We start from the raw sequence: 26,576 nt of genomic DNA on the forward strand, positions 1-26,576 counted from the left end.
TCTGGGAGAGTGTTTTTGGCTTCCAGAAAGCCTCTAGGGGGATGGGGGAGGGCGTTTTTACCACCCCCCAGCTCCAGGGAGGTTGAAACGCAAGCCTACTGGACCCATCAGAAGTTGGGAAACCAGCCATTTCTGGCCTCCAGAGGGCCTCTGGCGGGTGGGGGAAGCTGTTTTCTCATTGCCCCAGCATTGAATTATAGGTGTGGGCTTTCGCGCATTGCAGCATGAGTGTGGAAATTACCGTTCTAAAGAAATCTGTGTGATCATCTGCCTTACTCCAAGTTCCACAGCCTCAAGTGGTTTCCACAGGACACTGACTTGGACACAAAATAAGCATTTCTCCCTGCTTTTATTAAAAATGTGTTTATTATAACGAAACTGCTGGATTTTCGGTGTGCGTGATTGATAGGACACATGTGCGAAATAAATAGTTGGCATAAATACATAAATAAAGTTATTTGATGTTCACACTATGTAAGGCCCCGCAGCTGAACAGTCTGTCAGGTTCAAAACTTTTTCAAGCAGGCAGCTTCCTTTTAAGCTGTTCAAGTCTGTACCAATTTGTGAGACCTCCTGTTGTACACTGGACTGAAAAGCAGCCGAGAAATTGGAGCAAACAGGTCATTCACAGTTTCAGCAAAAAAAGGATCCCATTCGCTTAATTAGTGTAACAGTTATATTACCCAACATGTTCCTTCATAGCTTCAAGTGCTTTGCAATAACACTAAAAGCCTGAATCGATTCAGACTTTAAGGCCAAACATTCAACTCTCGCCATTAACTAGCCCTTCCAAATTTGGAGGAGTTCTTCTCTACCAATTCTAGAGGACAGGCAATTGGCACTGTGGCCAATTAAAGTGGCTCAAGCATTTTTGTTTAGAACTATATGACAGCTGGCACAAGAAGCTGTTTATCTGCTTTCCCAGTAGAGAAGTCGGCCATGGCACAACTGCTCCCTTGCATAGCCTTTACTTCTCTAGATAGCCACACCCAATCCACAGCTTTGGTCCATGAGTCAGAGCCAAGTGAAGCTTGGGTAGTAACGCAACACCCAGCAGTGCAATGCCAGTTTCCTGACCATATGATGGTTGTGTTGCAAGGACTTGAGACAACACATAAGTAAAGCCACCAATTTCTATATTTTGCTCCTCTTTCCATCAGGCTCTGGTACTCTACTTTCCATACCAAATATCTACTATCAGGCATTAGACCAAAAGCCTAGAAACCATCATAAAAAAATATTTGTACTTTCCTTACCCTGTACTGTTCCCTGTATATAGTGTATGGAGCATAATTTCTCCTTCCTTTCTACCCAGTGACACCATGTGCATAACCAACTGTGCAACAATTGCACAGACATAAAACTTAAGGCATTCTATCCCTACACCATTCGTCTGTAAACTGAAGCATTCACTCACATCAAGCCACTTTTTTTTTTAAACAAGAAACACAATGAGGCAAGGGATCCAGAAGTAGACGAATCCTGAGGAAGTGGTTCAGAGCTACATGTGGGCAGATTTGAAGTTTTCCTTTCTAGAAAATTAGACATCGGAATGCTTTCAACTGTTGGATGTCTAGGGTTTGCCATCCTTTTATGCTATTAACACATCCATCCTTGGGAGCAATGGGGTGTGTTCTGGTGGGACTACTCCTCTTGCAGCCTTACGCATCTGCCCGCTGTAACAGTAGTTTGAGAATATACTGGATCCGATGTCGAAGTTCTGGTGAACAGCCCAGTTCTGCAATGCTGCTCAACTTGTAAGTATAGGAATTCCTATCACGGTTTATGTAGGTGAGGAGGCAAGAGTGGTCAGGTTTGCTGAAGATCACCTTGGTATGATCGTTGTAAAAGTTCACCTATAAAAAAAGACAGCACAATCCTTTTCTTAATACTCATCACTGATGGGTTTTTTAAGGGTCTAACACAGGGATGTTTCAAACACATGGGCCGTGGGCCTGATGCGTCACATGAAGCCACAAGTTTAACACCCCTGGTCTAGCATTTTTTTAAATTCCCCACTTTTACATTGCATGCATCTAGAGTAAGCACAAATGACTCTTCAATTATCAACTGCTGTAAGCAATTATTATTATTATTATTTATTGGATTTGTATGCAGCCCCTCTCCGGAGACTCGGGGAGGCTAACAGCAATAATAAAACAGCATATAATAATAATCCAATACTAAAGACAATTAAAAACCCATTATTATAAAAAACCAAACATACCATGCATAAAATTGTAAAGGCCTAGGGGGAAAGAGTATCTCAATTCCCCCATGCCTGGTGGCAGAGGTGGGTTTTAAGTAGCTTACGAAAGGCAAGGAGGGTGGGGGCAATTCTAATCTCTGGGGGGGAGTTGGTTCTAGAGGACCAGGGCCACCACAGAGAAGGCTCTTCCCCTAGGTCCCGCCAAGCGGCATTGTTTAGTTGACAATGTTCCATAACTTCAGCAGAAACAGGCCTGAAATTTTAGATCTGCTTTTTGATGGATTACCTTTTATATTTTAGATCTGCATTAAGTATATAAGCACTTTGCTAGACGTACTATATTTCACCTCCTGCTGAAAATTGGCAGGAAATCGAACAGCTGCTATTTAGTGGCTTGCTACTAAATTCTGGCTTGATCTTTGCGGTTATGGAGACCATAAAGAATATGCATGCCACACCCCTGGTTAGCACATTTGCTAGGACACTATAAAACTTTGACTGTAGTTTCCTTCCTCTGTTCCCTTTGGTTAAAACACTGGAAGGAAGCAAAATGCAGAAGTTGAACTGGAGGGCTAGCAACCAGATAATACAGAAATGGACCTACAGGTATCCAATGTATGTTAAATTACTATAACAAACATATATGCACTTATATCCTGCCTTTTCTCCAAGTACAATAAGGTAGAAAACATGGTTTCATTGTACCTATTCTATTCTCAAAGCACAACAACAACAACAATAATAATAATAACAACAACAACAACAACAACAACGCATTAGATTTGTATGCCGCCCCTCTCTGGGGAATCGGGGTGATTGAGGGGTTCCCAATAATCTCCCCATAGATAAGCTACTTTTGGCATAGTATCTTCCTGTTAATAAAAAATATTTCTCATGTCAGTTAATATGAAGTAGCCTTGGAAATATTTGGCATGAGAAATCTATCTAGAATTCTCTTAAGTAGGCAAGGTCACAGGTCATAAATACTTCTACATAAGGGACTTGTTGCATTACACACCTGTAAAGTTCCATTGCTGAAGAGCATCAGTAAAGCCTGATTAGTCTTCACCCACTGTAGGAGCAGCAGAGGCAGCTGTCCGGACTCTTCTATGCTGGGCAAATCTCCACCCTTGGAAAGAGGATAGAAAAGTTAGAAAAATTGAGAAAATAACGATCCATTCCTAACATTCCTCCTCAAAGTTTTCCGGAGTGTTCCCACCCAAGATGAGAATAAGTAATTCCTCAACTTCCACTGCAAAACAATAGCACAGGTACATCAATACCAGAAACCATACTTAAGAAAAGGCAAATTAGCCTTTTCTGCATTCTGCAGAATTTTAGGTAAAGCTTCATTATGGATGTGGAATAGGCATAGCCAGAAGGATAAGGCAGAGTGTCTGAGTACAGATAAGACAATGGGACCTTCTGATCAAAGAGAAAGAAGGGGAGACAGGAAGGGAGGGAGTATTTAACTATTCTCATTGAAAGTACAATGGTACCTATACTTACAAACTTAATTCATTCTGCGACCTGGTTCTTAAGTAGAAAAGTTTGTAAGAAGCAGCAATTTTTTCCATAGGAATCAATGTAAAAGGAAATAATGCGTGTGATTGGGGAAATCACAGGGAGGGTGGAGGCCCTGCTTCCTCCCAGGAGATTCCTAGAGAGGCCCCACAGAGGCTTCTCCCCGCTTTTTCTGGCCCTGTTTCCTCCCAGGACATTCCTAGAGAGGCCCCACAGAGGCTTCTCCCTGTCTTTTCTGGCCCTGTTTCCTCCCAGGACATTCCTAGAGAGGCCCCACGGAGGTTTCTCCCTGCCTTTTCTGGCCCTGTTTCCTCCCAGGAGATTCCTAGAGAGGCCCCACGGAGGCTTCTCCCTGCCTTTTCCAGTTATAGTTTTGGAGACTTGGGTTTGTAAGTGGAAAATGGTTCTTGAGAAGAGGCAAAAAAATCTTGAACACTCGGTTCTTATCTAGAAAAGTTCGTAAGTAGAAGCGTTCCTAGGTAGAGGTACCACTGTATTATGAAAGATGCCTATCAACTTTCGATGAATTAGTTAGAAAGTCGGCAATTCCTTCAGAAACCATCACAGCGCAACCATAAACATATATGGCATCTCACCTTCATCAGATGCTCCTCCATGTATGAAGCAAAGTACTGCAGAATTCCCATCTGTTCCTGGAGTTGTTCGGGAATTGCTGAACTCAGGAAGGTGAAACGTTTGCTATTTGTCAGGTTGTAATACACTTTCCTAAAAGGCAAGAGAAGGCAGTTCGCTATAATAGCCAGAAGCACTTTGGATATATTAAGATGTACAAACTACCTACATATGGTAGAAATGAATGGAGAGGTGTCTTATTTTGATTATATTTTATTTTATTTTTTGGCCGTTCAATAATTTAGCATGGCTAACATCAACAATCCTGCCGTATGACCTGGGAGTGGAAGTGCATAGCTCCTAAAGAGGGTTTCTAATTTAATGATAAATATTAAAATGTGCTTCAAAAATGCGTATCAGGTCTTCTGGAGCGGGGGTCCCCAACCCCCTGGTCTGTGGACCGCATGCCAGCAATTGGGCCAGGCAAACAAATGAAATCCCATCTGTCAGATGCAGGCAGCATTCAAAACCACACTCATTCTGATCCACAGAAAAACCTTTCTACATGGAGCCGGTCCCTGATGCCTAAAAGGTTGGGGGCTACTGTTATAGAGCAGGGCTGTCAAACTCGCGGCCTGCGGTCCAGATGTATCACGTGCTGCCACGCCCATGCCCAGATTAGCGAAAGGGGGGGAGTCATGATAGGTCATGTGATGACGTGAATTTGACACCCCTGTTCGAGGGCATCCCAAGGGGGAGGCGGGAAAGGCAAGCACAAATTGTTGAGTTGCTTTAAGCAGAAAATAGTATCACTTTCCCTTTGTTATGAACTTCTTCAACCATCCATTATTTTATTGCCTGTTCAACCCAGTGATTCGGCCAATACGATTGAGCAATAGGTCTTCCGCTGTAGTGCAGAGCTGATCTAAGTGCTTTATCAGCCTCAACCTACATCCATATCAGGTCTTCCCTCTCTCCCCAATCAATCTATTTCTTCCACTTACTTCCAGTCGGCGGAGAGGGACATGTGAGTTCCATCATTGAAGAGGACACCAATACTGTGGTTGGAGAGCTGGTAACCAAATCCGTACTTGTTGGAATAATCCACCCACTTGCTCACCCAAACAAAATGTTCATGGCAAGCCAGGGAAGCAGGGTTCGTCTCAGCTGGATAATGAACAAAGATACTTATTAATTTAGGAGAAAGTGTTCCTATTAGATCACATAATCCTCTTTAAAGGACTCATATCAAAGACAGACAACATAGAAAAGAGCAAACCAAGATGGCAAGTCTTCCGCTTTCCCAACATCAGCCTCTAAATATAGAGGATGGACATATGAAGCAAGAAGTATTCCTTTATTTATGAAAAACCACTCTCTTCCAATTCATGACCAAGTGTGAAAAGCCATTGGTACATTCAGCAGGGGAAGATCACATACAGACTTCTATATGATTTAATTTCCTTTACAAAGTTCAAAACCTTTGTAAAGAGCATTTCAGCTCACTTGGAAGCCTTTGCATGCAAACAAAGGCCTCCTTTAAGGGCAGTTCCAGCTGACACAAATATAACTGGAAAAACAGGATTCATCCTAGCTGCTTACATGGTCAATTTTAATCTTGAATAGGATTACAATTTTCCAGCGTCCTACGTCATAGGGAGAGACCCAAAGGTAAAAATAATTGCCCGGCTTCTCTCCCATTACAAATGAAGGGGGAGATGTGGATGATTGAAATAGGCTGTTCTCCATTCCCCCTCCTGGTGAAGAGACCGTCAACACTTGAGACATTAATATTAAAAAGGACTGGGAGAGGGAAAAGTGTTTGGAGGCTACAATGTAATGTACCTCCTGTGCTTTATCCCATTTGATATTAACTTTCAGGAGAGAAGCCCTTTCCATGGTTCACCAGCCCATTCCAGATTTCTGAATTAATGCTCTTTACTTACCAGATGGCATAACAGAAAGGCAGTTCTTCAGGAGCCCAACAGCAGATTCAAAAAGAGCTGATGCTGTGACACAGTCTTCAAATACTAGACAAAAGAATAATAATGAGACAAGATTATTCCAGCTTTTATGGAGCAAGCTTATGGAGATTCTCGTTTGCGACACTAAAAATCTGAATATGTATGTTAGGGAAATTCATTTTTATTAGAAGACGATGTAAAACTGCAATCTCTGATTCACCAAATTAGTAAAAATTTATTAGGTTGAACTGCCTAAAGGTATTCTAATACTTTTTGATGCTCCCCGCCAGACCATGGCAGAAGTTCATCTGGCCAAGATGTCCCCTACTCTGCTGTTGTTTAGAAGAGCCATGGAGACCCAGGGCCCTCGGCAAGGGAGAAGATCTTCTCAACTTGATCCATCTGGCCTATCAGACTTGCCATCTTTTATCTTTCTTTTTCCTGTTTCAGTGGTTTTATTCTAATTTGATTGCTGTAATCCACCCAGAGTCCTTGAAGTCAGGCCACATAAAAGTTTAATAAATTGCTTGTCAGAAAGTAAGCTGGATGATTAAGACGTAATTTGGCATTTTTAATGCACCTATTGAGTCCTTCCTAAAGACCTGGAGCAGGCAGATGTTGTTTTATGGTGTTAAAATATTTCTTCTTTAAGCTGTTCCAAGCAAAGCTGCCTTTTACAATTGACTGATGGTGATTTTTGTCAACGACAATGGTGTTCAGATGGCACTCCAGATGTTTTGGGATAGTACCAATAGCAATAGGTGCTTTAGGTATAATCTTTGCTTTCCTTTGGTACACTATTTGTAAAGTCATTGTATTCTGTGATATCTTTCTCCATTTCCTTCTCTTCTATACTGCTGTCTCCAGGTATTGTCATGTCCATTGCCAACCTTTTAAAAATCTTTCTTAATAGTTGTTATGTCTGGGGTGCTATATGGAAATGTTAGTCAGTTTAAATTTTAAAGTCACAGAGCAATTGAAGCTTCTTTATTTTCTATCACTTTGTCTATTTTGTGATCCTACCAGTTCTTACTTGCAGGTAAATAGTATTTCTTCCAAATATTCTAAAGCACCATTGTTGGCACTTTGCCGTGCCACTGATCATAATCACTGTGCAATTTTCTTCAGCAGCTAAGTAGATGGTCCACTTCAGTTTCTTTGCGGAAGTGGCCTTTGCTGTCTGTGGCTCAAGACTGGTTTTGCATGCATTTTGTATGTTCTTAAGATTTAAGACTTTCTTCTTCAAATGTCTGGCGAACTTGCAAAATTCCATACCTACATAGGTTCCTTGATAAATATTAAGGCTTTATCTAAGAAAGCCAGGGAGTTTTTGGTTCTGCTATTGGACTGATAGCTATCTTGAATTTCCAATGTTATGAGTCCACCTGTTCAAATTACAATCCTGATCTCAGGTATTTGCAAGTCTACTGCTTGCCTATGGAGAATCTCACTCATCGAAGTCATAGTTGTCCCAAAGGTGCTTTTTCAAGAGGCAATTGGACTTTGTTTTTCTTTGAAGACATTTTGCTACTTATCCAAAAGGTTTCTTCATCTCTACTGCTTCTGGTAAACTCTTTCTTACTGGATTTAATCCACTTAACCAACTTTGTAGAAGTTTAAAGATTAGCTACTTCACTGGGTGAATGTATTCTGAATATCACCAAATCCTATTGGAAATAATGGTAATTCTCACCTTCACAGCTACTAGCTGTTATTCCACGAATGGATCTGAAGATGGACTTCTGTGAACCCTCTTCAGCTAGGGTCTCTGCAGGGCTAGAGCTTGGACTCTGACCATTCGCAGGAGTGACCTTTTAAAAAAATCCAGAGTCATTTTAGTCTATATCTTCTATCCATCCGATCTTTTACTTTTTGTTAATGTCAGTATATACTGATCTATACAGTATATCCTTTATATGATCTATAAAGCCCTACATGGCATCGGGCCAGAATACCTACGGGACCACCTTCTGCCACATGAATGCCAGCGAGCGGTCAGGTTCCATGGAGTCGGCCTTCTCCAGATCCCGTCAACTAGACAATGTTGTTTGGCGGGGCCCAGAGGAAGAGCCCTCTCTGTGGGGGCCCCAACCCTCTGGAATCAGCTCCTCCCACAGATTCGTACTGCCCCCACCCTCCTTGACTTTCACAAGAGTCTTAAGACTCATTTATGCCGCCAGGCTTGGGGCCATTAGACTCTAGCCCCCTGGCCGATGAATGTTTTGAGAATAAATGGATTGAATAAGAATGACTCTCTTTTTATGGTTTTGGGGTTTTTTTTAGATTTTAAATTTAATTAATTGGATTTAAGATCTTATATATCGTTCTGTTGTAAGCTGTCCCGAGTCCTCGGAGATGGGTGGCATAAAAGTCCAATGAATAAATAAATACTATTAATCTTTCTTTCCTTCCCTTCTGAAAAGGCCGTATGATCAACAACATTCCTAAAGTTAACTTACTTCATTTCCGTCCACAGTTTTGTGACTTATTTGCCTACAGATAGAAGTCTTTACAAGGCCAGATACCAGCTTAGAGATGTCATCTTTCTCTTCAGAAGAAGCCTTCTTAACTGTGGAGGGGAAAAATTCAGACCAGTTATATAACAGGCAATCCTAGGAGTGACAAAATGAGTTCAAGGAGGACAATGTCTATAGGAGGCTGTGTTAAAACAATTCTGCCTAAAAGGAATGATATAGATAATATAGCCAAATTTACACCTCCCTTGTCTATTAGTATATTTCAAATATCATACAGTAAATTGTTAAGAATAAGCATACAAATCTAATAAATTATTATTATTATTATTATTATTATTATTATTATTATTATTATTATTATTATTATCATTATCATTATCATTATTATCATTATAACTTGCCAATTGCCAATTCGAATAGTTCCAAAATTTCCCATATATGCAAAGGCAACACCCAAACCAATTAAAATTAAATATTCTTTGATGATTGTTCCAAGACGTGCAACCAAAAGACCACAATGTAGGATTTTAGGAAACATGTCACACACTAGGGCATACTGCAGAACTCACCTCTGGACTTTCTTTTTCTAAAGAGTGTCTTTGTGACCTTTACCAATAGGCTCTTAGCAGGGTTGGGGAGGCTAAGTTCAGGTGCCATCACGCAGCTGCTGGGTGGAAGCTTATCAGGTATGTATGCCTAGAAAGTGAAAAAATATTAGTAAAATTTAAACTAAACGTCACAGCAGAAAGCATTCGTTGTATTTATTTATTTATTTATTTATTAGATTTGTACGCCGCTTCTCTCCGCAGACTCGGAGCGGTTCACAACAAAAACAGTACAAATCCAATACCTAAAAACACTTTAAAACCCTTAATATAAAAACAACCATGCATCTCATACAGACCATACACAAAGCCAAAGCAGCCCAGGAGAATCAATTTCCCCATGCCTGGCGACAGAGGGGGGTTTTGAGAAGTTTGTGAAAGGCAAGGAGGGTGAGGGCAATCCTAATCTCCGGGGGGGAGTTGATTCGGGTCGGGGCCACCACAGAGAAGGCTCTTCCCCTGGGTCCCGCCAGACGACATTGTTTCGTCGACGGGACCCGGAGAAGGCCAACTCTGTGGGACCTAACCGGTCGCTGGGATCCGTGCGGCAGAAGGCGGTCCCGGAGATATTCTGGTCCGATGCCATGAAGGGCTTTATAGGTCCTAACCAACACTTTGAATTGTGACCAGAAACTGATCGGCAACCAATGCAGACTGCAGAGTGTTGGCGTAACATGGCCATACCTAGGGAAGCCCATGATTGCTCTTGCAGCTGCATTCTGCACGATCTGAAGTTTCTGAACAGTCTTCAAAGCAATATTACATTTCCCCCTGCTTTTTCACAAGTCATCTTATGCAGGCTTAAGATTGGGGTATTTTCATCAAATGTCCCAGAGTCATGGGTTTTAAAATTCTGCAGAAGGTTCTGGTTTAAAAGGCAAGAATGTAACAATCAGGTTGTTCAGAAGACAAAACCCAGCGCAAAGAGCAGAGTCCTGTGAGCTTAAGTGTTAATTAGAAGCAGGATGTAATTATCTAAATTACAATCCAGGCGAGATTCCAGGAGCTCACACCCTTAGTAATAGGGGCAGTGATGTTCTTGCGTTGCTAGGGCTCCAATGATGGCTTCACCTGAAAACGTCACCTCTAGAAGTGCAGTATCCAAGCAAAAGATGGAGATACAACTACCAATGGATTATACCTTGTAACAGCCCCGTTTGTGGTCCTGTCATTACTGCGCCAAAGTTAAACAGTGCACTTTTGAAAGGGCCGCCACTCACCTTCGTGAAAAACTCGTGGTCCAAGATTTCTTCCAAAGTGAAGCGGTCCTCTGGATTGCGCTTCAAGATGCCAGAGAGGAGGTTTTTGGCCGATGCAGATAGGAAAGGAGGAAGCGTATATACAACGTATTTGATGCAACGATAGGTCTCCTTGAGATCTGAGGTCTCAAAAGGGGGGTTTCCACATAGCAAAGTGTACCTAAGTTGTGGGAGTGAGAGAAAGAAGGGGGGCAAAATGATGAATGCTAAAGAGATTGAAGGATACCACTTCTCTGCAGTCAGCACTGGCAGGCTCTCTATTAGCACCTGACTCAGCAGCAACCATGGAGGAAGTTTATGTTAGGCAACACCCAGCTTTAAGTTTTCTCTGTAATCAAGCTCTCATGAGACATTGCTATTCCTCCAAATGCCTGCAGACAGGAGGCACATCCGGCTGTCGGATGACAAGGCTCTTCCATGTGATCAAAGCTAAGAATCTCTTAGGAACTAAACTTTTCTGGAATGAATCTGAGCTGAAGAAGCACAGGGAGTTCATCCCTTCAGTGGCTTCTCAGTGAAGATCCCTCTCCCCTTTCTCAGCATTTAGAAGTACATTTTCCATATGTGCTGTGTAAACAGGAAACTGTGGGTAACCAAAGCAAAGCAATCTAAAAACTCAGACTATTTTTTCAAGATGCTCCGGAAAACTGCTGAATACCACCTGAGAGTTAAACAGTTACCCTGGGTGTTGCAGAAAAGCCACTTTTTTCCATTTGTTTTGAAGAAATTAAAAAGATCATTAAAGTTTAACAACAGCACTATTTTTTTTAGTTTTAAAGCAGCGTTATAGAAACATAGAAGTCTGACGGCAGAAAAAGACCTCATGGTCCATCTAGTCTGCCCTTATACTATTTTCTGTATTTTATCTTAGGATGGATATATGTTTATCCCAGGCATGTTTAAATTCAGTTACTGTGGATTTATCTACCACGTCTGCTGGAAGTTTGTTCCAAGGATCTACTACTCTTTCAGTAAAATAATATTTTCTCATTTTGCTTTTGATCTTTCCCCCAACTAACTTCAGATTGTGTCCCCTTGTTCTTGTGTTCACTTTCCTATTAAAAACACTTCCCTCCTGGACTTAATTTAACACTTTAACCCTTATATAAATTTATGCTTTAAAACTCATGAATCACACAGTTTAAACTCCGCAATCTACACACAGTCTAGATAATCACCTGAGCTTTTTCTTGAGGCTAATTTTTAAAGACTTGCAAGAACAATGAAACTAGGCTGTTATGGAGACCTTGTAATATTTGGCATCAACAAGGGAAAAGTGGATGTACTTTGTCATCAACTCCCTTTAATGCCCTCAAGGAAACATTTTTGAGAACCATTTGTCTGAAATAATACATGGTCCAATTGGGCAAGAAATTGGACCAGAAGACCTCCCAGTGTCTCGTCCAACTCTATTATTCTGTTACGTTTCATCAGAACACTTAGGTTGTAGACGTATGGAAGGAGTGTCCCAAAGATGCTTTTTCAAGAGGCAACTGGACTTCCTGGTTTTTCTTTGCTTCTCATTCAAGAAGCTTCTTCAGTCTTCTACAGAAGATAACTTGCAGAAACCAAGAGAGAACTAAAACAGGCTTCATGCAAGTTACTGCCTCCAGGAAGTCCATGTTGACGTGGGCTTACATGGTACTCAAGGAAGTGATTGATTTCTATATCCCCCATTACCAGCTATTTGTCAAAGTTTGGGGAGGGCTCATATGATGCTATTTTGTGATTGTTTTGCAGTTTCCCCATAATACTCTACTGAAACTGGACTTAATTGCTAGGATTTGGCCTTTTGCTATGTTCTATTCACTTTACCAGAAAATCTATTCAGGTTCTTGGACCGGTCTAACCATGGGCATAATTTTAGTACAGTACTTTTAAGAGACAAAACTGAAACAGACTTTTAAATGTTGTATAAATGTAAAGTTGCACAAGATACAAAGAAGACAAAGCCAGGTATGAGAGAAGAGAGAAGGATTTTTATTTTCTCAGTCAGCTTTTTTATAATGAACTTTTATCTCTACCCCTACTTCAGTGTAAACATGCACAGTGTTACAAGATAAAGTAACTTATAATAAGCAGGTGTAATGACAAAGCTTTAGAGCAGGGGTCCTCAAACTTGGCAACTTTAAGACTTGTGGACTTCAACTCCCAGAATTCTCCAGCCAGCACAGTTGGCTGGAGAATTCTGGGAGTTGAAGTCCACAAGTCTTAAAGTTGCCAAGTTTGAGGACCCCTGCTTTAGAGAGTTTATAGAAAACCTTGACACCAGATAAGAAAATATCTTTTAATAATACCAGCTAGTGCAGATGATGTCAGTTAGCACATCCCCCTTAGAGCATTTTACCCCAAGGTTGAACCTTCCAAGATCTATTCAAATCTATGTGACAGCAAAGCTTAAGCAAAACTTTTGCCTAAATCCTGCTAACTGTATGAAATGAAATGAATATTCATATGTAGCTCTTTGTTCATATAGGGCATGCCCATCCATGCAACCTCTGACCCACACAAAGAATACTACATATAAACATGTACGTGCAGCTATTTATTTTATTTTATTTATCACATAAAAGAGCACATCTCTACAAAAGCCACGCTGCAGAAGCAAATAATGTCGTAAAATGTAAGGTCTAGACTTACATGACACAGCCCAAGGACCATACATCTGATTCTGGCCCATGTCCTTGTCGCACTAGCACTTCTGGAGCAAGGTAATTTGGAGTACCACAGATAGTCCTGCGGAAAAAAGTGCACAGTATGAGACAATGAACCCAGCCTAACATTTCTGAAACTCCCTTTCATGCTTTCTATTCAACTTAACAAAATATTTATTTCCCCATCTTAGTATCCTTAATTGTAGTCAGGCTAGCTAGAATTTTCAGCTAGTACTTAAGGGTGTACAGTGATACCTTGTCTTACAAACTTAATTGGTTCCGGGACGAGGTTCTTAAGGTGAAAAGTTTGTAAGACGAAACAATGTTTCCCATAGAAATCAATGGAAAAGCGATTAATGCGTGCAAGCCCAAAATTCACCCCTTTAGCCAGCCGAAGCGCCTGTTTTTGCGCTGGTGGGATTCCCCTGAGGCTCCCCTCCATTGGAAACCCCACCTCCGGACTTCTGTGTTTTTGCGATGCTGCAGGGGAATCCCAGCATCACAAAAACGAACGCTTCGCTGGCAACAGAAGTCCGGAGGTGGGATTTCCCAGCGAAGGGAGCATCAGTGAAATCACAGCATTGCAAAAACACCGAAGTCCTCAAAACCCCACCTCTGGACCTCTGTGTTTTTGCGATGCTGCTATTTCACTGAGGCTCCCCTCGCTGGGAAACCCCACCTCCGGACTTTCATTGCCAGAGAAGCGCCCATTTTTGCACTGCTGGGATTCCCCTGCTGGGATTCCCCTGCAACATCACAAAAACACGGAAGTCCGGAGGTGGGGTTTCCCATGGAGGGGAGCCTCAGGAGAATCTCAGCAGCGCAAAAACGGGCGCTTCGCTGGCAACAGAAGTCCAGAGGTGGGGCATCCCAGTGGCGGTGGTGGGTTTGTAAGGTGAAAATAGTTTGTAAGAAGAGGCAAAAAAGTCTTAAACCCTGGGTTTGTATCTCGAAAAGTTTGTATGATGAGGCGTTTGTAAGACAAGGTATCACTGTACATTCATCAGGTATAAGTGATTAAAGACAATTATCATGCTGCTGCCACCACATAGCAGGTCCAGTACATAGGAGTGAAGTCTTCCCCCCCTCCATAAAAATCCCACCAAAATAAAGTCTCAAATTACCCAGCTATTTGTTAAACATGAGTTGTCAAAACTGGGGAGAAGCACAATAAATCAAAAATGAGCCTTTAAGAAAAAAAGAAGTATAACCAAACTATTTTTAGTTTGAAGTTCCACTACCACTAGGATTTTTTAAGCTATAATATATTGATCCATTCATTGTTAGCTCTTGGGAGAAATTAAACTTTTCATCATGTGCCAGAAAGCAAAACATGACTTGTCATTTTTATTTTATCATTTCTTTTATTCTGCAACTGGACTTCAGAAACCTTCCTTCTTCCAACCACTTTGTAGGTCACACGAACCCACTGCCTTGTTCTACGAACAGGACACGCAAGAAGCTTTTTCACAACTTCCCAATGAGGAAGTATGAGCCTTCTGCACCTAACAAACCTGTGCTGGTAAACTGACACTGCTTTCCCACCAATACGCATTTCTGATCTGTACGATTGCCAACTCCAACTGCCAACCATTTGCACGAAGCGTAACACAATACAAGCTTAACCATTGTTTCCCTCTATGGAGCAAACCACAAGGTCTCAGCCTTAGACATTACTACAGACACCACATTGTTTCTTCGGTGACCAAGTTCCAGGCTGATGCAAAGGAGTCTATTTCAAGTCCCTCGGCCCCTGTTGCACTCAGATTCTTCCCCCCACCCAAAACGCAGCTGCAAAGAATAAAGCACCAGGACAATAAAGCTCTGTAAAAGAAGACCCCTCACCCTTACTTAGAATAAAGACTGCATTAGAGATGGCAACACAAGAACATAGTCCCAGAAAAATACGGCAGGGACTGGAAACATGGGCCTGCAAACACTAATGTTTGCATTGGCCCACCCTCTCTAATTTTTCTAACGCATCATAGACTCCTTTGGAAAAAATGGAATTTAGAACTTCCACTAAAAATCTCCCGATTGTCAGTCTTGTGGGAGGTAAAGAAGGGTTAGGCAATTGGGAGATATTATGCAATGCAGCAAAGGCCTGAGAATTTGCTGATGCCCCGCATAAAAATGTTAAATCACTTACTTTTTCCTCTGGTCTGGAGGCTCCTGGCGAGCAGCCAAACCAAAATCACCAACTTTCAGTTCCATATTTTCATTGATGAAAAAGTTACCTGCAGAAGACATATTGGTTATTTGCTTAGTTTTCATCACCTATTTTCTGCCTTTCTATCTCAATCTGACATTACAAAAATATTCTCAGAGTCCGTCCCTCCCGGCCTCTAGGCCAAGAAGTTATTAATCCTATATACAATAAGTGCCATGTAAATTATAAAAAGGTTAAACTGAGTGTATTTTAGCATTTAAAATCCCAGTTTTTGCTTTAAAAAAAGAGAGAGAGAGAAGATCATAGAAAGCAAATTTAGAGAGATTATACTCTATTTCCTTAAGGCAGTCTCATTCTCAAAACAAGTACTGTAGTTAACTTTATATATATATAAATTAATTTTCAAATTCAGCAAAAACACATGACACATACAGAATATGGTTTGTCAGCTATGAATAAATTAACTGCCTTGGAAATGGCCCTGGGTTGGGCCGAGAGGCAAAAAAGGAGCTGTGATGTTCCTTCAATATACCAGGGTGATTCGACACAAAATGTAACCCTTCCCTGGTACAGAGCTGAAGGGATTGGATACTGTAGCCTAGAGGTTAATTCTCTGCCTTACAAGGCCAAGGTTGTAAGTTCAAGTCCCAGTGAGGGTATGGCTAGCTGATGAGTCCAAAATAAGGCTGAAATAGATCTATCCTAGTCTCCCTTAATTTTCAAATTCAGCAAAAACATGTGACACACACACACACACATATACATACATACACACACACACATATACATAATTGCACAATTTATTTTACTCATGAGTAAGAGCAGCTGTGCTATACATACCCAACTTGAGGTCTCTGTGTAAAATGCCCTTAAGGTGGAGGTACTTCAAAGCAGAGATTATTTGTTTAAGGTAATACCGAACCTCTGGCTCCAGAAGGGTATGGCGGGACTTCCAGATATGTGCCAAAGACTAGAACAAGACATAATTAATCATAAAGAGGCTACAAGCAGAAAGCTCTTTGGCGCACTGTTCATAACTCAAGTTCAAATCCCCACTCCTCTGTGAAATTCAAGAGTAAATATGAGCCAATTATATAATCTAATCTAATCTGCTCCATAATTCTTCAAATTGATGAGATAGAAAACTTTAAAGCATGCTGGTGGTTGGTGGCAAAAAAAGAACTATAAATACAGGGAGACATAGATATGACTGTCCCAGTTACCCATGAATCTCATGACCAGTAAAGGTGATGGAAAGGGTTTCCCTTCAATCCTTTACATATCAGGCATGGACAAACTTGGGTACAATAAATTTTGTTATACTGTAACATCTTATCCACCTTCTTGGTCATGCCTAACTAGAAATGATAGGTATTGAATACATTAATGCCTCGGTGTTCCTATGTTGCTCTTCTATTCTAATATTTCCCCCATTCAAAGTCAGTCTAAAGTGTTCAAGTATGTTTCTATTTGATCCTACATTTCCACATTCCAATCTAATCTTCTTAATGAAGTTATGATGTATCTACACATTTTTCTAATTATTTTTCTCAGACTCCAAATAAAATCCATACAATGCTTCAATGTCCACTTTCCAAAATTCAAGATATTCAAAGTAACTAGGAATGTTATCTTGTGGGTACAGTGAAATATGCTAAAATGTATACGAACTGCACGAATGAAATATGGTATTAAACATTAAGAAGTTCACCAAAGAAATTTTAAAATGTTAATAGCTATTTTTAGCAGAGGTCATTCTTCTCTTAAATAATGGCATGGATTCTGATATAACATCCACAAACATTATTCCAAGATATAATCCTTACTTGACTCTGATGTACCCCAGAGCAACCGAAGCCATTAAGACCCCAAAGCTGACATTGTTTATATGAAATTAAAGTAATATATAAAGTAATAAAGAACAAGTAACCAAAATAGAACAACTGATACTTGTGGTAGTCCTAGTGTCTATGCTGAAAATACTTCTATGACAGATTCTTACAAAGAACATTTTTATCACTAAGAATGCTTTCAAAGCAGAAATGAATTTAGGAAGACAAGCAGGAAGCCTCAAAGTTTCAAGTTGCAATGCATACCTTCAGTATTGGTAAGCAACCTAGAAGTGAACATCTTTACTAACATTGTGAACGAATAAAAATAGACCCTGCAAGGTGATAGCACCAAATCATTGTTCCAGCAAGGGCATAACCTATGAACTATAAATATATGATCCAAAGGAGAATGCACAAAGCTATAAAATATTTTTGTTCCAACTGATCATGTGATAGCAGCCCTAGTTTCTTTGGCCAGCAAGCAGAGCTTCTTAAGGCTTTGATGAACCGATGATGGTGAAAGACTGTTAAGGCATCAAAAGAACATACATAATTGTAAAAGGAGGCTATAATATAGTTACAGAATGTAACGTGGTACTCACTTTCCTACTACAATGCTCAAGGAAAATATAAATGTTGTCTGCATCTTCAAAATGGTGTGAGAACTTCACGATATGCTTGTGATGCAAATCTCGGTGTAGTTCGATTTCATTGATTATCTGAAAGAGTCACCAGGAGGGTTACAGTTCAAAACCGATATCTAGCACTAATTGATCACTTCACTTATTCTCAGCCTGCTCTGGCCTTAGACACATACCTTCTCACGTTGGTGTGGTTTAGCCACTCTGCTGTGAGGGATAACTTTCACGGCATATGTTGTGTTGCTTGAGAGGTCAGTTGCTTCATAGCATCTTGCAAATCCCCCCTGCCAATCAAAAAGCAGAAATTACCTATGTATGCTGCAGAAACTTCCCATTTTTCTGTGAGGCGGCAAGTAAATTATTGGAAGGCACTTATTCAAGACACCCACATGATTTTGAATATAATATTCTAACTGTCGTCAAGGTTCCTGGCCATTTTTACATTTTTAATCCCCCTGCCCCTCTATGTCCCTTGCCCTATGCCAATTTGGAAAATTAGCTACTGGGCCATTGTTAGAGAGAGAGAGAGATGGAAAGATGGAGAGAAATGTAGAAAGCATCTACAGGTCTGATCTTCAGTTAAAACCTTCAGGGAGGAATAACAGGCAGGAATATTCTTTGTCAAATAGATAAATGTCCATAATAGCCTATTTATAATGTAGCATATTTTCTCAGACTTTCTGTTTTTTGTGACCGCACTGTGCAATAATAAACTAATCTAAAACTCCAAGATAAATACCTTGTCAAGAGCACAGCACAAATGATATGAGTACATAATTGCCTAAATAGGATGAGGTCATCTAGATATATCTGGGCCATGTTTAATATCAGACTCTAATGTGTTAGAAAGATGAAAATGTGTCCAAAACCTTTGTCCATATTTGTGTCATTGTACCTATGACTCAAATGCATAGCAGATTTAAACCCATGGGAGATAAGGACAGTTCAAAATGATATTCTGGATTATGCTCATTCAAACTTTAAGCACGAAACAATTACTTATAAACAGCAAACCTAGAAACTGAATCCTATAATAAATACCGGTAGCTAAAATAACTTTGATTACTTGGCTTGAAGAAAAGATAGCCTTCCTTAGATACTGTATCCAAAAAAGAAATTTAATTTTTAAAAAGTTACTAGTGGCAGCTTGCTGACAGTAAAATAGTATGCTTCAGAAGATAATATGCTTCTTGGAAGGCATTCAACAGAAGTGGGTGGCTAGAAATATTAACACACCAGAGGCCTAAATTTTCAAGCTCTTGTTCCAAATGTTAAAACAACATGCTTGATGTGCTGACTACACAATCAAATACCGTATTTCATTGCTTCTAATGTTTGTCACGAATGTGCAGGTACAAATTTGATAAATTTGATCCAGCAATTCGAAATATACTATTCTTTCTTTGTTATGTATTTTATTAGGATATAGTTTTGTCTATGGCCTTAGAGCTTACATTCATGCCTTTGGGTTTCACTTTACTCATGGTAAGCTTTCTTTCAACAGAGAATAGCTAAGCCCTGTTCATGACACCCAAAACAAAATTACGTACTCTCTAGACAAGTTTTTCAAGCAGCATAGAAAGTACAAGCTTGGCTGCATCACACGCCTTTGTTTGAAATAGCTTCACACCTAAACAACATTTTGGCCAAGACAAACCAGTTTCCATGCACCAGAGAATCCTGGCTTGGATATTGTCTTTATGTAAGCAATTTAGACGAGTATCATAAAAAAACAGTTCCCAATTGATAGCACTAAGAAAACAAGTAGTGTTTTCACACACTGCCACATTCAATGCAAAATATTGTTTTTCTTGATATTAAACAAAAAAATCACCATAGCCAATGAACAGACACTGTACAATGTAGAGCAAACACAACCAAAAGTTGCAGCCCTTTTATCAAAGTATGATCTTTGAAACATGATAAGTTTTCCTGGCAGAGATTTCTAGCATAAATGCGGCTGTTTTCACCAACCCATCCGGAAAGCTAGTTATGTATACTGCTTATCAAGTATGCCAATTTTGTATGACCAAAAAAGAAAATATATTTATCAAATAATACTGCACTGAAATGTATGTTTATTATCCTGACGCTCTGTCATATTTCTTGCAGTTTGTAGCATAAAATTTGAAAAAAATATATATTTTAATCAAAATATTCTTGTTCTTGTATTTTGAGAAACTCTCTGTATGCAATAATGTGTAACTCAGCAACATCTGATTAAATAATAGTTGTATGGCATCTTAAATATAACAAATGCCTTTCTAGTGTGTAAACTCCCGTGGATCACAATGTGCTTTGTAAGATGCATTGACTATTGTACATTCTGATTCTGAAGAAAATACAGAAATGGCCATTATCAAAACAGTGGGAAAATGTGACATAGACCTATTTGTACTCATCACCCATTCCTATGAAATCCACTTCTAGGTACATCTTTTAAAAATTAAATAAATGCATGTTTCCACAGGTTATGCCAAGAACTCTGGAGTGCAAGACCAGATTAAGAAAACATACAAAAATTATTTCCCTAATCTTGGAATTCATCTTTAGTTCTATTTTCACAGGGTCATATTGAAACATAGAAACATAGAAGTCTGATGGCAGAAAAAGACCCCATGGTCCATCTAGTCTGCCCTTATACTATTTTCTGTATTTTATCTTAGGATGGATATATGTTTATCCCAGGCATGTTTAAATTCAGTTACTGTGGATTTATCAACCACGTCTGCTGGAAGTTTGTTCCAAGGATCTACTACTCTTTCAGTAAAATAATATTTTCTCATGTTGCTTTTGATCTTACCCCCAACTAACTTCAGATTGTGTCCCCTTGTTCTTGTGTTCACTTTCCTATTAAAAACACTTCCCTCCTGGACCTTATTTAACCCTTTAACATATTTAAATGTTTTAATCATGTCCCCCTTTTCCTTCTGTCCTCCAGACTATACAGATTGAGTTCATTAAGTCTTTCCTGATACGTTTTATACTTAAGACCTTCCACCATTCTTGTAGCCCGTCTTTGGACCCGTTCAATTTTGTCAATATCTTTTTGTAGGTGAGGTCTCCAGAACTGAACACAGTATTCCAAATGTGGTCTCACCAGCATTCTATATAGCGGGATCATAATCTCCCTCTTCCTTCTTGTTATACCTCTAGCTATGCAGCCAAGCATCCTACTTGCTTTCCCTACCGCCTGACTGCACTGTTCACCCATTTTGAGACTGTCAGAAATCACTACCCCTAAATCCTTTTCTTTTGAAGTATTTGCTAACACAGAACTGCCAATACAATACAACTGCCAATATTGCTTCTTTATTGCTTCACAAACATTAAAAGACAGCTATCTGTTTTTAAAATAAACACTTGTGAAGCCTCAAAATACTAGAAAAACAGAGTGGGTTCACCCATGGCACAAAATCAGTGATTTGTTTTTTAAAAAAGCATGGCTTGATGGAGAATGTAATAGTCACATTATGAGTATAGAATTCCACCAAGCAAGCACTGCAGTCTTGTTCAACGTGATGCTGTTAAATACATTGAAAAGGAATTGCTAGTATTCCCAGCCAACATTCCCAGCTGAGTTTTCAGTCATACTAGCTATAAATCACAAGACCTGAAGTCTAATGCAACTGGAAAATAAACATACTGGACTGCCTTCAGATTCAAGCTATTCCTATTGAGTAACTTGCTGTACCTGTCTAAGCATGAAAGAGTCATGTGAGGATAGCCTTCTTAATGCCTTTGGCATTTACACCCCACCTTTTTCTCTGGGATGCTCTGGGTAGTTTATAATGAGATAACCCTCAGAAGTCTGAGGATTAGGCTAAGCTCATAACAATTCAAAAAAAACTCCATATAAGCACAATTCAGATCAAGGCCACCCAGTCCCAAGTCCAATTTCTGTGACAGCTATTTATTTATTTTTTTACCAGGACTCCTAAACCATAAAGTTGGGGAGATGGTCAGCACATACTGGTAAATTAATCAATAACAAATAAAATTTTGAGGCCTAGTAGGTGAAACCCATCCATATTGATCTGGAGAATTCTAAACCCAGAAATTCTAGATATCAAAGCTGAACCGAGTTCTCAGTCTTCCTAACCCAGAAATCCATTGGCACCCAGCCACCTTCTAATTACCCTGTATTAACTCACATTTGTTTTGCTAGTTTTATTCTATTGTTGTGATCACTTATATCGTGGTTGCTTGCTTAACCATGGTTTATTGAATAAGCCACGGTTGGTTAATTAATACAACCCTAAACCATAAGTCATGTAAAACTACTAGAAGTTGGCCACTGGGTCACCAGCTGCCTAGTTTCTGCTAATCCCTACAATCAGCCAAGAGAGGAAATCACAATTCTGCTAATCCCTACAGTCAGCCAAGGTCAGTCTTCACAAGCCCCCAGACAAACATGGTTGTATTAAAATTTGCTTGCTAACATTGAAATCCAATTTTCCAGCATCAAGAAACAAACCAACCTCAATAATTGATTCACCTACAACCATAAGCTAGAGTCAGAATTCAGTGTCCGGTGAATACAGTCCTTAGCCTACAAATCCTTTTTCGCAGTCACTAAAAACTATCTGCAGGATGGGAGAGACAAACTATCATCTATCGATTAAGCAAACAAACACAGGGCCGGGTTTCTTTAGAAGAATCGTGGTAAGATAGAATTGGTTTCTAATCATGGGAGTCTTTTCTCTGATGCTTTTAAGGGAAGGGGGCAGAAGAACACATAGGCTCACTGGCGGCAGGGGGGACATTGGGGGAAAAGAACCAGATCCTAGAAGATCCCACGCCACCCAATAGGGAAGAGCACAGCAGGAGTCGTGCCCAGACAGGTCTGGGATCAATCGAAATCTTGCTGGGAAGGGAGAGAAAGAGCCTCGATTGGGACACAAAAAAACCCCAACAACAGGCCAGGAGAAAGACAGCTTTTTTGCCTCCCCACCATCACAAAAAAATATCCTCAACCGCCCCTTGTCCTGTTCAACAATTTCCAACATAAATTATTCTTTATTTTATTATTATTATTCATAGAGTTTATTGATTTTTTGTATCAATTAAAAAAAGACAAAAAAGGATTGTCTTTTTTGTAAAAACAATAAATACAATAAATACAGTGTTTCTGCATTGTTACATCATTGCATCTTCTTTTTTTTGGAGTTACCTCACATTTTATATATTTAGACATACTTTACTGTTGTTATATTGTTATAATAGCTAAAATACTTATATTTTTCTACATACATATTTACATGTTAGGCTACTATTTTAATTCTTTGTTTCTGCTTTTCTATGCTCGAGCCAGTGGCACCATCTATTCCATATTTCAAAATGACCCTTTTGAGTATTTCTGGCCTCGCAAGTCAATTGTTAGCCTATCCATCTCAGCACATTCATATATTTGATTTATGTATTGGACATGTACGCTAATTATTTTGCTAATTATAACACCAACACCCCCAACATAAACTATTCTTTAAATCCATTCATTCTCCCAGCCGGGAACGCGGTTCGTTCAGCCCTTTCCGCGCCCAGAAGAGAAGCCAAGCTCGGTTCGTATTCCCCTCGGATGCGGGAGAGAATCGCGATCGCTCCTTTTTTTTTTTACAGCGAAACCCGCCACGTACCTTGCCGAGCAGACGGCCTTTGCTGTAGCATCTGCCCGTGACTGGGTCCCTAATAGTCCGGGTGGGCTCGGCAGGTCTGGAGGTCTCCACGCGGGCGGGTTTAGGCGTCTCAATCGCGGGGAACGGAGGCTTGTACAGATCCGGGGCTAGGACGTGGTCGTTGAACGGGTGAGAAGGGGGGAAGCAAACGGGCTCCATGATAGCTCGGTTTCTTCACCCCCTCCGAGGAGGGAAGGAAGGAGTCGTCCGTCGTCCCGCCGGCCTTCTCTCTCCCGGGCGCTCGCAAAGACACGTGCCGCGCCGGCAAAAAAAAAAAAAAAAAGGAAGTTTCATCTAACTCTTTCTGCGCCTACAGTCAGGGAATCCCGGTACTTTTATCAATGAGTGAGTCTGACGTCATCGGATAGGAAACCCCTCCCGCCAAACGAAGAGGGCGGGGATTGAGCCCTTAAAGAGGCCGTCGCCTCACTTAAAACAAAAGGGAGCTGCGAAATAGTCCATCAAAAAAAAAATGGCGGGCGGGGAAGGGGAATCGGAAAGTTGCATCGACGGAAACTACAGTATAGAGATAAAATTTAAAAATGGCGCTTACGGTTGCCCGGGGAAAGGTTGCCAGATTGACATCTTGGGTTTCTGCTCAGATATGGATAGGTGACTGGCAAAATGAAGGCCGGGATTATGGGGCAATAAAGACTTCAATGAAGGACAGTATCTGTAGCTCAGGGTTGAAATGAGGGGCCCTTGGTGCTCTGGGAGCTCGCTTGTTTCTCGCAGGCGTTTTATTACCCTAACTATAGGTAACATACAGTATAGTATGTTATATAGTAATATACAGTACAGTATATACCTTTTCTAAGAGGTCTGTAAGGGGCGTGCATAAGCACACTATTGTGCTTACTGGCCCTGTCCTTCTGTCCTATTATCATTTTAATCACTTCTTTATACTTATACTCGTTATGTTATTACAAACTATAATTCTATGCTTGTTTGACAAATATAATAAATAAACAAACAAACATCAATGCTAGTCTAACATCTCTTTGCTCCTCTCTCTCAAGACCATTTGGAATTTTGCTTTCCAGAAATTGTAAATCTACTTGTATTTCTATCTCTGCTTAATGCTGAAAAACAGCTGCCATCTTTGGGATCTGAAGAACGGACTTTTGTTAGACCTGTGGTACAAATTAAATTCAACATATCCAAGAACAGCTGCTGATTTCATTCTGCAGGCTGTAACATAAACTTTAACATAATCAAGAACATATGTTTAATTAAACTTAGAATATAACATGTCATGTGGACACAGTGGATTCCCCCATCACCCTAAGCTATAATATAGTTTGTTTGATCTTAACTTTGTATAGTCGAGAAACTCAGCTATTGAAGTTGGTGAACAACAGTAATTTGAATTAACTGCTGTGACTTAATTGTGGTTTGTTCAAGTACGCATAGTTAAAGAATCATGGTTTAATACATGGGAATCTTAATGGTGTTCACTTGATACATTTAGCCATGATTTGTTTTAATATACTCAAAACATCTGGCTAGATTTATGCAATACATTGAATTATAAACTATTTATATTGGCTGGATATACTACAATACGGCTAAATCCCACCAGGCTAGGCTAAAATAAGTTTCAGAAGTCAATGATTCAATGAATCATATGAAACCAGGCCTAGATAACCTGGAGCCATTCACTACTTCTAGCCTAATCAGCTGAGGCTAGTTTTTAAAACCAGAAGACAATAATTGTATTGGATACATATTAAAATCATTGTGCAATAATTAGGCTAGATATCATGTAACTTTAAAACACATGTTATTGAATATGCAACTGATGTGCAATTATTTCCAGATAACCATTTATAGTGGAATCTCAATTGCTCACTCACTCATACTTTACAGGGTATGATGGTATTTATTTGTAATCCACTATATTTCCAGAGTTCTATTTTTATCTAATTCACTCAGCAGAAAAGGCGTGATTTTCTGGAATCACAGAATCCCTCCCCCTCCCACAATGTATTTTAGCATTGTATTTATAATTATGGGTTTGCTATAAGGAATAAAAGTATAAAAAACTAGCATAAAACTTTCAATGAAATATAGTAGTACCATTATAAATCCTGTTAACTAGGAATTTTTTGTGTGAATTATATCTACATATGTTTATGTTTATGTGTACCCTGTTTACCCCAAAATAAGAAATTCCCCGATAATAAGCCCAATCAGGCATTTAAGTGCATGGCAATAAGACCAAACACTTATTTCAGGGTTCAAAAAAAATATAAGGTCTTATTTTGGGAAAACACAGTACTGTACTAGCAAAAGTTCCTTCTGTGAGTTACTACCATTTTAACTATTTTGAAACTCACTAATTCTTTTTAAAAATATAGCCACAATATTTTAATACAATCTAAATAATTAGCTTTTAAAAGTAATAAAATCAGTGACAGATGCAAAAGATTAAATGTGCTTGAACAGTGGTGGATTCAACTGGCCAATAAATTGGTATCCATTTCAAAATATACTTCTGAAAAACTCAGAAAGCTAGCATAAGGATTGTGGTAAAACTGAAATACCTGTAGGTGTTTTGTTGCAAAAGTGCAGTACAGTATCTCCTAGCTAAGTGAAAAATCCATAGAAATTTTGCTTATAAGAACAAAACAACTACTAGCATTGAGTCCATGAAAGCTGGGTAGTTCAGAAATGTGAATAATAAATTGAAAGACATCAGCAGGGAGGAAAGATGCCATGAGATTAGAATTGTAGCTCTGTTTAAAAAAATAATATTCATAATCGTCTACCCAGTGTTGCTACTTGGAAATACTGTACCTCCTATTGGCTATATATTTCTTTGTATGGTTGTTTCCATGTATATCCCAGCCCATCCCCCTTTATTTTGCAGATGGAAACAGACTTTTTAAAAAACTGATTCGGTTACTGTACAATTTGAAGCTCGCCAAATTATTTGCCAACTAAATAAGAAAATCCCACAAATACCACTATCCTTCCATATCAATAATTAC

At 39.7% G+C, this 26,576-nt stretch overlaps 2 protein-coding genes across 3 annotated transcripts in view; one reads left to right on the forward strand and one right to left on the reverse strand.

The window, feature by feature from the left end:
* The window catches only part of LOC139164103 (tigger transposable element-derived protein 1-like), a 51,493-nt gene that overhangs the window by 10,955 nt on the left and 13,962 nt on the right, over positions 1 to 26,576 (forward strand). The window lies entirely within an intron of this gene.
* On the reverse strand, positions 348 to 23,964 carry PLK3 (polo like kinase 3). The gene is made up of 15 exons (XM_070745780.1): positions 23,545 to 23,964; positions 18,085 to 18,192; positions 17,870 to 17,986; positions 16,276 to 16,405; positions 15,415 to 15,502; positions 13,252 to 13,347; positions 10,573 to 10,771; positions 9,317 to 9,443; positions 8,730 to 8,839; positions 7,964 to 8,081; positions 6,253 to 6,336; positions 5,311 to 5,473; positions 4,330 to 4,459; positions 3,228 to 3,338; positions 348 to 1,856 (listed from the first exon to the last, which is right to left on the reverse strand). Exons 1-15 carry the CDS (start codon positions 23,740 to 23,742, stop codon positions 1,662 to 1,664), a joined length of 1,974 nt encoding a protein of 657 aa, XP_070601881.1. The 5' UTR covers positions 23,743 to 23,964; the 3' UTR covers positions 348 to 1,661.

This window comes from Erythrolamprus reginae, chromosome 3 (assembly GCF_031021105.1).
Source record: "Erythrolamprus reginae isolate rEryReg1 chromosome 3, rEryReg1.hap1, whole genome shotgun sequence".
In the NCBI taxonomy this organism is placed as follows: domain Eukaryota; kingdom Metazoa; phylum Chordata; class Lepidosauria; order Squamata; family Dipsadidae; genus Erythrolamprus; species Erythrolamprus reginae.